Consider the following 14,477-nt stretch of genomic DNA (forward strand, 5'->3'; position numbering starts at 1 on the left):
AAATAATCGTTTATAAAAATATATTATATAATATTATGTACTACTTAATAATATCGCTCTAAAAAAATACATTCACGAATGGAAAACACAAATTGTTTTTAACAAAGAAGTTTATACTTATAAATCGTATAGTTTGGGTGATACAAATGGACGCAATTCGATGAAATAATTTAGAGGAGCGTATTTAAGAGCTAACCCTCTCATGATCCAAGTACATCTCTCTTTCACGAATTGTGCCTATTGTCAGATGATCGAGTACTTGTCCATGTGTAATGCATATGATAATGAATATAATAATACGGTAATAAAATAAAATATTATAAAAATCATCTATAAACGATAGTTAAATATAAAAAAAAATTACGTTTAAAGTCACATTCAAGACAAATGTAATAGATTCAGTCTTATATAAATAATTAAAAATTCACTAAATTACACAAGACGATAGAGATATTTCGAATGATAATAAGTGAAATAATTTATAGGTGTTAAGAAGATCGTTAGTTCTTGAGCGATGTTTGATTTTTGTAGGATTGCAAGAATTTCATAGGTTTTTCTTTTCCGGACAACGCTCTGGCCACTTTCGATTCTGTACTTTTTCCCAACTCCTCGCAAATATACCTGCCAGCACTCAATAAAAGGTCCATGTCCACACCAGTTTCGATTCCCATTCCTTGCAACATGTAAATCAAATCTTCAGTGGCCACGTTACCAGAAGCACCTCTGGCGTAAGGACAGCCGCCAAGACCAGCCACCGATGAGTCGAAGACTGAAACTCCCATCTGAAACAAGAAAAATAATGTTGTATTATAATATTATATGATACTATGAGGAATAATATACTGCTATTGATATTGTCAAATACAAATTAAGTGATGTGGCTAACCACTATATTTATTTATTAATTATTGGGGCTAAATATTTAATTATTTTTTGTTAAAATTCCCAACCACATAATCACCTACGTAGGTCTTGGATTGCATAAACCAAGGCTTACGTAGGAAACTGTAATTTTTTTCAATTACTTTTCATATTGTAACTATTCATTTTTATTCTACATCTGTTATCTGTATTACCGACTTATGTGTTTACCTACTAGTTTCCACGATATCAGAGATCTAATGCACCACTAGACAAATTTCTGGTGTAATAATAACATATCAATATGATAATGAAGTCTGTGAATTTAATCGATCGTGTTATTTCAATTATTTAACAAATTAAACTCTCTTCAAAAAGCACTTAGGATATAAGGTAAATATGTTTTAGAATAAGTCAATAAAAATATAGTTTTCCTGTGCGAACGTAATCATAAAATATAATATGTAATATTAAAGTGTATCCAAAAACTAGAAATTTTGGGATAGGTCAAGTCAAAGCATTGGAGTAAAGCTTTTGATTATTTTCACAGACTCGAGTAACAGCTAGCGTTTATTGTGCATACCTCGAGAGCAGTAAGTATGTTAGACAATGCTTGTCCATAAGTGTCATGACAATGGAGAGCCAAATTTTCAACAGGCACAATTTCCATGACTTCTTGTAACATTGCTCTTATTGAGCCCGGTGTGCCAATACCAATTGTATCTCCAAGAGAAATCTCATAACAGCCCATTTTGAACAACGCGTCGGATATCTAAATATTTACATAAATACAATTTTGTTAGTCAGATACTCGGATTTATAATTATAATTACTATACATATTCAATTAAATAATAACAAAACATATCAATAGGATTTATCGTTCAAAATTATCAATCCATTATTATATTTTGAATACCTACCTAGATATTGACTAATACAAGATAAATTTGAAATGTTTGAAAATTATTAAAAAACCAATAAAATATTGTGTTTAAATAGTGATCAGAGATACTTTCATACAAAAAATATAGTATTCGTTTTTAGGCATACGTTTTTTTTTTTTTTTTTTGTACTTTATTTAATAGATTGTTTAATTAAATAGATCAATTTTACTAAAATATTTTTCCTATCTAAAAAACAATTCATACATTTGTGTATAATGTATGTCAACTACCTTAGCGACGTCTTGAGGCGATACAGCCCCATCGTACGGACACCCACACACGCAAGAAATATATCCGCGAACTTTGATACCGTGGTCTAAAGCAGTGGAAACTACATCTTCGAATCTTTCCAGACTCTTAGCAATACTGCAGCCAATGTTTTTTTGACTAAATCCTTCAGAAGCGGAACCAAAGACGGCGATTTCTTTAACGTCGTGTTGCATCTGAAAACGATATCGAAACATTAAATCAGAACATACGAAATGCGTGCGTCGGATGAGTTCGTAAGTATACGTACGGCTGTGAGTAGACCTCGCATATTTGGTACCAGCACCGGATACGACACACCGTCCACTTTGTCGATCTTACTGTACACCTCTGAGTGGTCAGCCATTTGCGGCACCCATTTTGGTGAAACGAAACTAAAATCAAAATGAACCTTGGATATATTTCATATATAAGTATATTCATATAAATAAATAAATAAACGCAATTGCCAATAAGTAGTATCTACATATAGTATAAGTTATAATAATATGGTTAGCACCATTAGTGCTCGTAACAGCAGGTTACAAATAAAATGTACGTTACATTCTATACGATGACCGTGGCTATTATATTATTAAACATATGTCACTCACCTAGTAGCTTCAACGTTTTTAAGTCCTGTCGCAGACAGTCTGTTGATGAATTCTACTTTAACGTCCGTTGGAATGTTTTTAGATTCGTTCTGTAGACCGTCTCTCGGTCCTACTTCAACGACTCGAACTTTAGTCGGATACTTGTAAACGCTATTCACCGCATAGCTCTATAAAATAAAAACATATTTTTAAATTCGAACATATCAATATGTAATGCGGAAAAAAAAGAATTTTATCAATTAATGTATAATTTTATTACGCGACACTTAGGTCAATTTAATATTTCATAAAATCTATAAATTTCATACAATTGATATTAAATAATACTTCTACATAGACGGCTGGTGAACATATCATCAAAAGGAATAATTTAAGAGTCATTGACTCATAAATCAATTGTAAAATTATCTTACTTACAATTACAAGACGCGCGAATAATGTAACAGTACTGGTGCATTCCTATACAATTGTCAAACACAAGGAATAAACGATTTTCATATATTGTATTAAATATGTAAAATTGCAGATCGGTGTGTGTTGTTAAAATGAAGAAGTCATGAACTCGATCAGGGTCAACAGAACTTATTGAAAACATACCAAGTTACTTTTTAGAGGTCACGTGTTCGTTTTATTTGTTGTTGTAACCAAACTCCGTACGATTAACAGTATAAAATATTTACTTAAAATTCAGGAATTTAAATATTACTATATAATATGTTTACTGTATTAGATCTCGTCTACTCGTATCCGTTCAACGTACGAGTATAATGGCATTGACAGTTCTGAGTGAAATAAAAATATAACTAATATAACTATACAGTTGCTTTCATGGTCACATAAAATTAAAAATATATCCATAAGGTAATATCAGTCTATACAAAAATTCGTTATTTTTATTATTAATACAGTGGTACTTAATTGATCATTATTTCAAATAGATTTACAGTACCTATAAACGATGTGTAACAAATTTGATTTACAGGGTTAAGATAATAATAAGTCGATTCTTTAAAAAATGTATAACATACTTATTAGAAAATAATTGTAATTTGGCGCATTAAAAGTGTAATACACGTGAATACGTGAATATAATACCTAACTGATCGAAAGTATGATTTTTATTTTTTTATACTTTTAAGGTACGAGGTAAATAATATGCCTATAGTTAGCTATAGTATTTTTTAGGGTTAACGATATACACTTTTTTGAAGTTTAATAATGAAAAAATATAGGTACGTAGATATTTAATATAAGAATTATGTATGTTTGAAATTTTAGGTAAAAAAGCAATATATAACCATAGGTACTCACTAACATTACTCAATCTCTTATACGTGGAAAATATAATAATTTAAGTATGAAATTATGTGATATACTTGAATCATGTCATTTGAAGATAATATCAATATTTACATAATGACATCTACCAAACAGTTGTACTTAATAACAACCGCGTTTTAAAACTTTAGATGTAATCATCAAACTAGACGCAATATTACACTTTTTATTTTAAGTCAGTAACACTACTAAATGAAAGAAGTTTAGTAGTGTGTGTATAAGAAAACCGATTTTATGAATACACTATTTAATAGGCCATATGCCTGTATGAATATAATATTAAGATTATGCTTTACGAACAAAACTAATATTTTATTTTTCGATGGATACACGATTATATAATATTGTAACATTTAGCGATACGCTATTTTTAAAACATTTTATTAGTAAGAATATGAAATATTAATATGTTTACTAGAATGTAATTGTCATTTATCCTTTGCATAATAGAAATACAAAAATAATATCATAGAAATATATATATATATATATATATGATGGTTCAGTTTTTTCAATATTCATTTTCACAAAACTTTTTCGTTCTTGAAAGTATCTATTTAACCGTTTACAATCAAGTGGAGGTTCTGAAAAAAAAATGATATTGAAAGGATCGTTAAAACTTTCAAACAAATCAATGTTCAAAGAATTATTAATTCGTAATAAACGATTTGTTTTTAGTGTTTTTATGTATCAAGTCGAAAAGGTTATCTTGAAAAGCATATAATAATTTAAATGTAAAAATTTCCACTTAACTAATTATTAGTATTATTCATGTGTAAAGATGATACTTCAAAAATTCAAATACCTACTACTTTAATAACATAAAATATTAGAAATGCAGTACAAAACGTTTTTGAGAATACTAATGAGTATTTTATTGCTTATATCCTCAATGGTAAATTGGTACATGTTAATATTGTTAATTGACACACGATGACATGCTGATTACGTCAAATATGATCATAAGAGTTCTCGTTATAAGCATATTAGTAAGTATTAATAGTTTACAAAAAACGTATGACGTTATATTCTAATTCTAAATCATATTTATGATTTAAGAGTTTAGCACTTCTCAACAAACAAGACAATGAGACACTTTTAATACTCAAATAGCCGCTTGATAGATTATTGTTAAGAGAGCTTGTTAACTGCGGTGACTATTATTCTTAGTAAGTAAGTCTTTTTATTTTTTTGCAGGGTTGTAGATTGTCATAAGAAAAAAAGGTTGAGAAACACTGGAATACATGGTACATTAGCACATATTTATGGTTTCTGAAACTAACTTAACCTTTCAACTTTTTGACAAACTATAAATACCAAGTACTTTATTTTATTATCACGCACAAATAATTATTATTTTATCAAATTCGAAGAAAATAAAATCATCTGTACGATTGAAATAATATCAGTAAAGGCAGACCGCGGGTGTCCGAATAATTTTCAGTCAACTCTATATTTTTAGTATAAAACACAAATTACTTAAATATTATTGTCCAAAAAATATATATAGTGTTAAATTTGATGCAAATATTTAATGAATTGCAAAACCAACCATAAAACAAAAATTATTATATATATATTTAATAAAAAGGAATAAAAAAATTTAATAAATATTATTAATGAGGAAATGTTAGATCAAACGAAGAAACGATAACGACGCAACGGTTTAATAGTATTTACCTAATAACTATCTTACATCAGTTAAGATTGGATTAACCTTGACGAAAGCCAAATCTACTTGAAACATTTCCAAATTCATGGGCATAATATTTTTCTTTAGGCAGGAAGTACAAACAATTTAAGTATATTTTAGTGACTTGTTCAGAACATATTTTGATAAGCAATCCTGTGCAAATAATAACCAATAGATATAAACTATGAACATTATACCTATTTAATATGTCAATTGTTAATATCCTAGTTTTTTGATTGAGTACCAGGTATAATCCTTGTTATCTTAATGACGATTCGCATAACAATAGGTAAAAATGTATGTAACAAAAAATGATTATTATTTATTATGCCTGTATATTTTATAATATAGGTACATAATATATAGATTGATGTGAATAGGTCATAAGCGTGTGAACAAAACTACTGTCTAAATATGTAAAGAAGTATGAATACTGTGTACATATAATTGAAATTTCGATAATATAATATAATTTCTATATAATGTTTTTATGCGACTATAAATTTAAAAAGAACAATAATACGAACATGGAATATATTTTTGTTTAATTATCCAATCGTAACTGCACTGATACACAAACACAAAACGTTATTTTATATCGATCAGTCAAGGTCCGTATAAATTCTAAATAATCCTATTCACCGGTGACCACGACGCTTGTATAATTACTACTATTCCTATATTATTATATTATACTTTGTCCAAGGATTAAGACACACATATACACACGCAGAGCAAATCTGTCATTAATATAACTAATAATTATGGATTTGGGCGATCTTGAGAAAAAGACGTACTCGTGCGAAGGAGAAATCATAGAGGTATACACGGCAATCTGCATCGGTCAAACCCAAGGATTATGGTAGCTCAACGTAAATAATAAAATAACCTGTTGATATACATATACTTGATGGTCATTGAAAAAGATATTGTGTGGCGCATAACTACAATCTAATAAGAGTAATGACATTTATGTATGTACAAGGAATAATAACATTAACTTCGATCGCATTAACCTTACCGACAACAATACGTCGTACACAATTCGTATAGCACACGCGTTTTGTTCAGTATAGTGTGGGTGGTTCGCAAATGGTCGGAATAAATAATGAACTATAACGATATTGTACCGTCATAATTACGGTTCGTGGCTATTACGAGTGGTGAAATGTGGAGCGCGGGAAAACAGTAAATATTGCAATAGTCGTCGGCGGACAATAACCCTGGAACTTACACCTTTCTACGTACCCCATCGGCCATTAAACCCGTCGACGGGTTTCGGATAAAATATTCGCGTTTTTCGGATATCGGTGGGCAAGATTTAGGCGACAAAAAAACAACAAAAAGCCAATTCAAATGAAGGCTAATTTATAAATCGTACGAGTACATAACTGAAAATCAAATCCCACATGAACATTGCATACTCGCGATATAGTATAGGAATGCGTATGAGCAGGTCGCTGGACGAGATACGTACCCTGAGCCTGCTCGATTCGTTCTTGAGACTGCTGTAAAGGAACTTGGACACGTCGTTGACGAAATGCATTGCGGTGTATGCACCGTTGGTTTTCTCGCACCGGGTTGGCAAAAATCGAGCGCCGGGTTCCACGAAGAACTTTATTTATTATAATATAGTCTTAAAACGCAGGAATGGTATTTATTATATTGTTATTATATTCAATATAAAACCTTATACACCGGAAATGATATTATTACTGTTCTGCAATATTTATAACACTGTCGCGTGCGCGCACGTCTTACTACACACACACACACCGGTGGAATAAAACGATGATAATAACTATTGGAAAAACAAATAACAGCTATGATGCAAGTCAGAACTGGGGCCGTGCACGAGCAGCGCCCTACAAACAACAGCTAAGCGAACACTGTTACTGGCAGCCGGTCGACCGGCCGTTAGGTCTATAACACCGTGCGCCGGTGCGCGCGGGGGGTAGGAGGGCTCTCGACGTAATCGCGGAGAAGGGGATCTCGGCGCCGCCGACGAGGTTCCGCGGAAATGTGAATAACAATACCGCCTGTGCACTATAATAATAATATGTACATCGATAAGAGGACGGGTAAGACGTATCGTACAGGTATAACGATTATACCCGTAAATTTCAAGTATATCGTATTTTTTTCGTTATTTTATTATTATTATTATTATGTTTATTCGTATTTTGTATTTTGTGCATTATGCGACGATAGTGTGTGGCGTGATGCGTTGAACGGTACACGCGAACTCTGTTAGAGATCGCTGCTAACGCCGCCCAAGGTCGATAAAAGAATGATAATGTATTATGTATATAAACAACAACAACAATAATAATAACAATAAAAAAAAAAATACAAAGACATAATATTATATTATATTATATCATATTGTTGCAACCGATCATAAAGTCGTCTAACGCAAAAAAAAAAACTGCTTTCCAGACAAAATCAGTCTACGTGTCTACATAATATAATGAGATATTTTTATTTTAGATTCTGAACGTATTGATTTTACAATGATAGTGTATTTTTTATTTTTGTGTGTAAAACCGTATTTTTGGCAGTAAAAATGCTTTGAATTTCTGCTTTGAAGGTATTCCTGGTAGAAAATTGAATCTAATTGATAATATGAAGGGTTAGAACTTAAAAGAAAGTATTCCTAATATATTTTAAAATAACTGTAAAAAACTAAGTAATTAAAAAAAAAAGATATTTTTATTCAATTCCTGTTTTAGACGAAATCGACATTGTCGTTATAGAGTAACTCAAAAAAAAATAATTCGTCAAATGTTTATACGTATTATCTTTTCCTATAAATATAATATTAAATACTTTATAAAATTTGAATATATTTTTTTGTTTATAAGATATTAAACGTTTTTAATTTATTTTAGTTTTTTATTAATACGCCAATAAAAATATTTTCTTGCTGCAGGATTAAAATGCTTGAAAATTTAATATGTTTCTCATAAATTTATCTTTTTGTATTATTTTTATCATTATAAAACTCTTTGATTTATAATTTTATATTCAACTGCAAAAAATTTACGAATTTTTGACTTCAAAACTAATAAAAATAAATTGTGTCTATGGATTTGAAATATTTTTACACATCGATAAGAGCAACTAACATGGAATCTAGACGATCTAGTATTAAGTTGAAAATTTAACTAAACCAAAAACTTTTATCAAAATTTATAGAAATAAAATTTAAATAATTTAAACAATTTAAATATTTATAAATATCTATTAATAGTCGAAATATTTTGAAAATTTTATTATATATTAAAAATGATTACACAAACATTTAGTGAACATTTCAAGTATTTATGGATTATTTTTACACAGATGTAATAATAGAGCTTCCATTTTTTGTGTTAACTTGTAAGTTTTAATTTTATTTAACATTTTTCGTTATACAATAAACATATTTTTTTAAATATCTCTAGTTCTAATCGCTTATAATTAGATATTAAAGATTTTTCTTTAATTAAAAATTTATTTTTAGTTTTTGCATAAATTAAATTTTATGAAATATTAAGACTCCGCTCTAGACCAATAATGGTTTAAATTAGCAAAACTTATTAGAAAATCTATCAGAATATCAGTTACATAATAATTATAATATGATAACTGATGATATAAAAATATAAAATAATATATCAGAGAAGAGAAAATCATAAAATTCATTTTTATTGTAAATGATAAGTATTTAAGTACACTTGTCTTAGTACATTATATTTTATTCGATTAACTTAAGGTTATCATGATAATCAGTAACCGATAATCTCGCAGCTATATCTAATAAACTTAATGTTATATTACTCAATTTCGACGAAAAAAAAAAAAAAAAACTGCGCTTCTGATTATTTTTATTCGACTGCTTGCGACTTACGTGCTCTATACATAATAATTAATAACAATATTATTTCTATCTACGTGTCTGACATTTAATATTTCACAATTATTACACCATCAGGGCTCTTAAAGTCTTAGTAATTGAAAGTTCACTTTTGAATAGTTTTTACGAAGGTATTTACAAAAATCATCCTTATAGGTTAGCAAACTCGTATCTTTGGAAAAATACACATAAGGACTAACCACTACCACATATCTTTATAGTAATAGTTGTACAAATTATAATTTTTTAAAAACCTTATTTCAAAAATATTGTACTGGAAAAATTATTATTAACGGGCTGTGCAGTATAGATGTGCAGGATAAATGTGACAAGACGACAGCTATAAAATAAAATTGTATTATGGTCTATACACGTCGTCACGTCCCCGCGATCGATCGAAGTGTCTTGGTTCGGCTGCACTCGCATTATATAATATTTTGCGGTCCAGACTAAGGCTGCAATGTTCGTGACGACGAAATATCGTAGTTTCCTAGCATTGCGACAGTGTCGGTCGACCGAAACTAAATTCACGCTACATTATGTCGTTTTAAAACTTCGAAAATTCACTGTTTCAGTCGTAGGCATACACGCAAAGGCGTATCGTCAATAAATTGTTTTTTTTATTATTTATTTATATTTTCTATAGATTATGACAATTTTAAAATACAACCACTAAGTTTATATCCCTATGTATATTGTATATTCTACATACATTATACATATCAAGTTGGTATATACTATACAATATACATATTTAACACTGCCTAAAAAATAAATAGTTCTCATAATTCCAAATATTTTAACCACTGATGGAATTCATTCGTATCAACGTATAGATAATATTATTTGTTAATGAAATTCCTCGTATAAGCACGAATGCTCGATTTCTATGTATTATTTTTAATCGCTTCAGTTATTTTTTCCTTCACGTCAGCAAAAGGCACTATTTAAGTATATTTACTCGAAAAATTGTTCCGTATTATCATTGATTATAGAATAGTCTATTCTATAATCAATGGTATTATTAAAACTGCCAAAATTAAAATGATTTTATTATTAATACTAAATATTATGTATACCTTCATATATTCAATAATATAATATTAAGTACATATTGCACATATTATTATAATATTATATTACATAGATACAAATATAAATGAAAAATATTAAATTTAATAAGATATCTATAGCGTGTCATTGTAATGGTTGTATTAAATTTGAAATCAAATATCTACTTAATGGTAAAAATAAAAATAAAAAAACGATTCTGACCAAAATAGACGAGTATATTTATTAATCTTGTGTTATTAGAGGTTTTTTAATAATTTGGTAAGTTAACTAATATTGTCGAGGCACCTTTGTGAGAATATTTAGTTAAAATAAAGGAAAATTTTAAATTGTATTTTAACGATTCGTACACACAATGCCTTTTTATTTTTATATATTTTTTTTACTTTAACCACATCAGTTATATTTAATCAAAAGACGGTTTGGATTTACTATTTGACAGTTGAAAAAACACCACAATGAGTCTACACTAAAGTTGACGGTAAACTGAAGATAAAACGACTCGGCACGGCGACGCCGACCGATATCGACTTATCTCAATATTTTTATTACCTATATCAAGTATTGAACAAATATTTTTACATAAAATAAATTGTAATCAAGACCGTAACTAGGGATTTATACCCCTTCTCTATAAACATTTTCAAAAGTAGAAAAATATTAAATAATTAACTATTGTATTATGTAACGTAAGTTTTAAAAAAAATTTAACCCTCTCCCCATCTCAAAATTCGTTTTTAACTAAGTTCTTGATTAAAATATGTATACTGACGACAGACGTGTCATAAATAGTATGGAAAGATCTTTGACATTCATAGTGTTTTCATAAGATTTACTACTATATGAATGTCCACAGTATGGTAAATGCTGATAATCATCGGTGAATGTCCAAAATATAACCTGAATTGTGGAAAATAATTATGTCAACATATTTTACATGATCAGTTTAGTATATATTTATAAATGTTTCAATAAACATGGGTTGTGTAATGTGTTAATGTTAATATAAATACATATGTTTTTAACAAAATATTTTAATACTATATAAAATAATACCAATTTTATTGAACAATAAAAGTATATAATAACTATAATTATATATTTATTTAGCTTTTACTATTAAGTAGATTTATTATTATATATTTTATTTGCTTACAAATTGTTATTTTAAAAAATGGTGAGAATATTATAAATTAATTATAGTTTCAGTTATTGCAACAATGAAATTAAAAAAAAAAAATATAATATCTATATATATTTATATTTATAATACAAATACAACTATGATATTTTATATCACACAAATAATGTCAATATTTTTACTATCTATACATTTTTTTTGGTGCACTTCGTTTTGAATTGCAACGCGTGTATACCTATTACCTCTTCCCAATTAGGTACTTTTTAAATTAGAAGCGAATGTTCATCGCATTGAAATTTCTTGGTTAACTAAGACTTATTAATTTATGTTAAATTTTCTTTACACACTAAAACTGATTTCTGATGTTAACATAGATACGTAGGTAATTGAGAGTGGTAATACCTGCATTTCATTAAAATTATCAACCAGTATGTTATAATATAGTACAGATACTACGAAATATTTTAAATAATATTGTAAAATGTATTAATAATTTTGATAAATGTAAACATTCACCAGTGGCTACTACTTGCCAGCATTCACCGACTGTGACCATTCACAATAACATGTTATACAATAAATCTAAATAAAATTACTTAATTTATAATTTATAAGTATGAAATTATATCAAAAATTTTGACTGTTCGAGGAGAAACTATTAAGTGATGAAATATTAACAAAATTTAATGTTTTTTTGAATTTGTGTCTTAATTAATTTTATCATAACCTAATAACGCGAATTTTAAACAATTTAAAAAAAAAAACTGTCTTTATGTATTACTTATAAGAAAAATTGAATATTAAATTTCAAGCCTTAAAACTAAGAAAAAAAATGTTGTCCAAAAAAATTTTAATTAATTGAAAGTTTTTAAGATCCTATAAAACACTCTACAAATTCATGTTTATAAAATACTATTATTATAATTTTTTGTTATTTTTGTTAGTTTTTCTAAACTATAAAAAAAAAAAAAAAACAATTAAGATTTTTATATTTTAAGATATTTTGCTTTTTCTCTTCCAAATGTAACTATACAACCATACTTATACCTACCTAATCAAATTAAAAATTAAAAGTGTAATCAAATTTTTGGATTCAAAATTTTATAAAAAATAAATAAATAAATAATAAATCATTGTAAAACCAATATAATGGAATTTCAACTCAGAAAACGAATTTTTTATAAATGTAATATACGGTTCACTTGTGATTAAGACCTAAATGACATGAATAAAAATCAAATTCATTTTTATTGTGACAATAAATAAAACTATAAACAAAGCCATTACTCAATTCCTTTTTTAAATAGGTAAGTATTAGTTTAATAATATTCATAATAAAATATAAAATGGTTATGTACGAGTAGATATCTAATTACATGAAAAGTAAATGTATGGCATTCCATATTCTTCAACTAACCGAATTAATATTGGAGTAATAATTATATTATTATAATAAATTATAATATTATGTAAATCATATTAAGCATGCATAGTATTAAATAAAATTCACAGCTCGTTGAATGATTTCACTGATAATATCACACTATGCAGATTATACTATTATGTCTATTATCCCTATACATAATTCATGCTTCGAATTACAATAAGTTTTGGTTAATGAAAAAATTGTATAATTTCGATCGAACCACATTTGACATTATACTAAAATGTAATAATGTTTATGCATTGTAGATAACTAATTCTAAAGTTTCACTTACAAACAGTGACGTATAACAAGAATGAACAATGAACATGAAGGCCACTTGTATTGTCGTAGGCCTATACAATATTCATTATCGACCATTTGTGGACACTAAATTATATACTATTATACATTTATACCTTTTGTTTAACGATTTTTATTTTTTATCTAATGGTACTTTAATCTTACATACTTAGTTAAGAGATCTGTACCTAACCTTACCTATTCCATAATTCTAGATTTATCCGTTGTGTTTTGAAGCTATGTATTTATAAATCGTCCTCTTGTACTTATACGTATAAATATTAAATTGTGACAGCAAAATAAGCGAGTAATCTACGTACGAGCTCAAGTATTTTAATATGCTTACCAAACATGTAGTACCTACCTAAGAAGTACGTTATTATTTTAAAATATCTATTTACCGAAATCTAAAGCCATAAAATCAATATGTTATTGTTGATCGAAATTTTTGTAAAAGTCAACAACAAGATCGCATGCTGTTGAGAATTAACCTATGAAAATTATTAAGTGAAATGTTTTTTTAATAGTATAATAATTATTATATGTATATACAAATCAACAACATTATAATTTATAATTGATCCGTATAAATACGCATCCTGAATACTTGTATTACAAAAATATGAAAAATATGTTATTATACTGTATTTATTAATAAAATTAAAAATACATTTATTAGAAAACATTTTTTTAACAACAACATTTATTGATGATTAAATAATATCTAATCAAAATATACATTGACGTGAGATTATAATATACCAAATTACAGTACTGTATACGCAGTTATAGACGTGAATAATAATGAGCCGTTAATCGTCATAATACCTGTATCAGTTCACATGCGTCTAATATTGGATGAATATAATAAAATAGAAAAGGTAAAATGAAATAAAAGTATAATTATTTATTAATTATCATATTTTAAGATTAAGACATCGTC

The 14,477-nt window shown here is 27.6% G+C and overlaps 1 protein-coding gene across 1 annotated transcript; it reads right to left on the reverse strand.

Annotated features, from left to right (window-relative positions):
* Nucleotides 1-187: 187 nt before the first annotated feature.
* On the reverse strand, nucleotides 188-7,584 carry LOC112596988 (hydroxymethylglutaryl-CoA lyase, mitochondrial). The gene is made up of 6 exons (XM_025342884.1): nucleotides 7,176-7,584; nucleotides 2,668-2,834; nucleotides 2,325-2,448; nucleotides 2,038-2,250; nucleotides 1,445-1,633; nucleotides 188-782 (listed from the first exon to the last, which is right to left on the reverse strand). The coding sequence occupies exons 1-6, from the start codon at nucleotides 7,242-7,244 to the stop codon at nucleotides 501-503; spliced, it is 1,044 nt and encodes a 347-aa protein (XP_025198669.1). The 5' UTR covers nucleotides 7,245-7,584; the 3' UTR covers nucleotides 188-500.
* Nucleotides 7,585-14,477: the final 6,893 nt, after the last annotated feature.

This window comes from Melanaphis sacchari, unplaced genomic scaffold (assembly GCF_002803265.2).
Source record: "Melanaphis sacchari strain LSU unplaced genomic scaffold, SCAv2.0 Contig0_pilon_pilon, whole genome shotgun sequence".
Taxonomy (NCBI): Eukaryota; Metazoa; Arthropoda; class Insecta; order Hemiptera; family Aphididae; genus Melanaphis; species Melanaphis sacchari.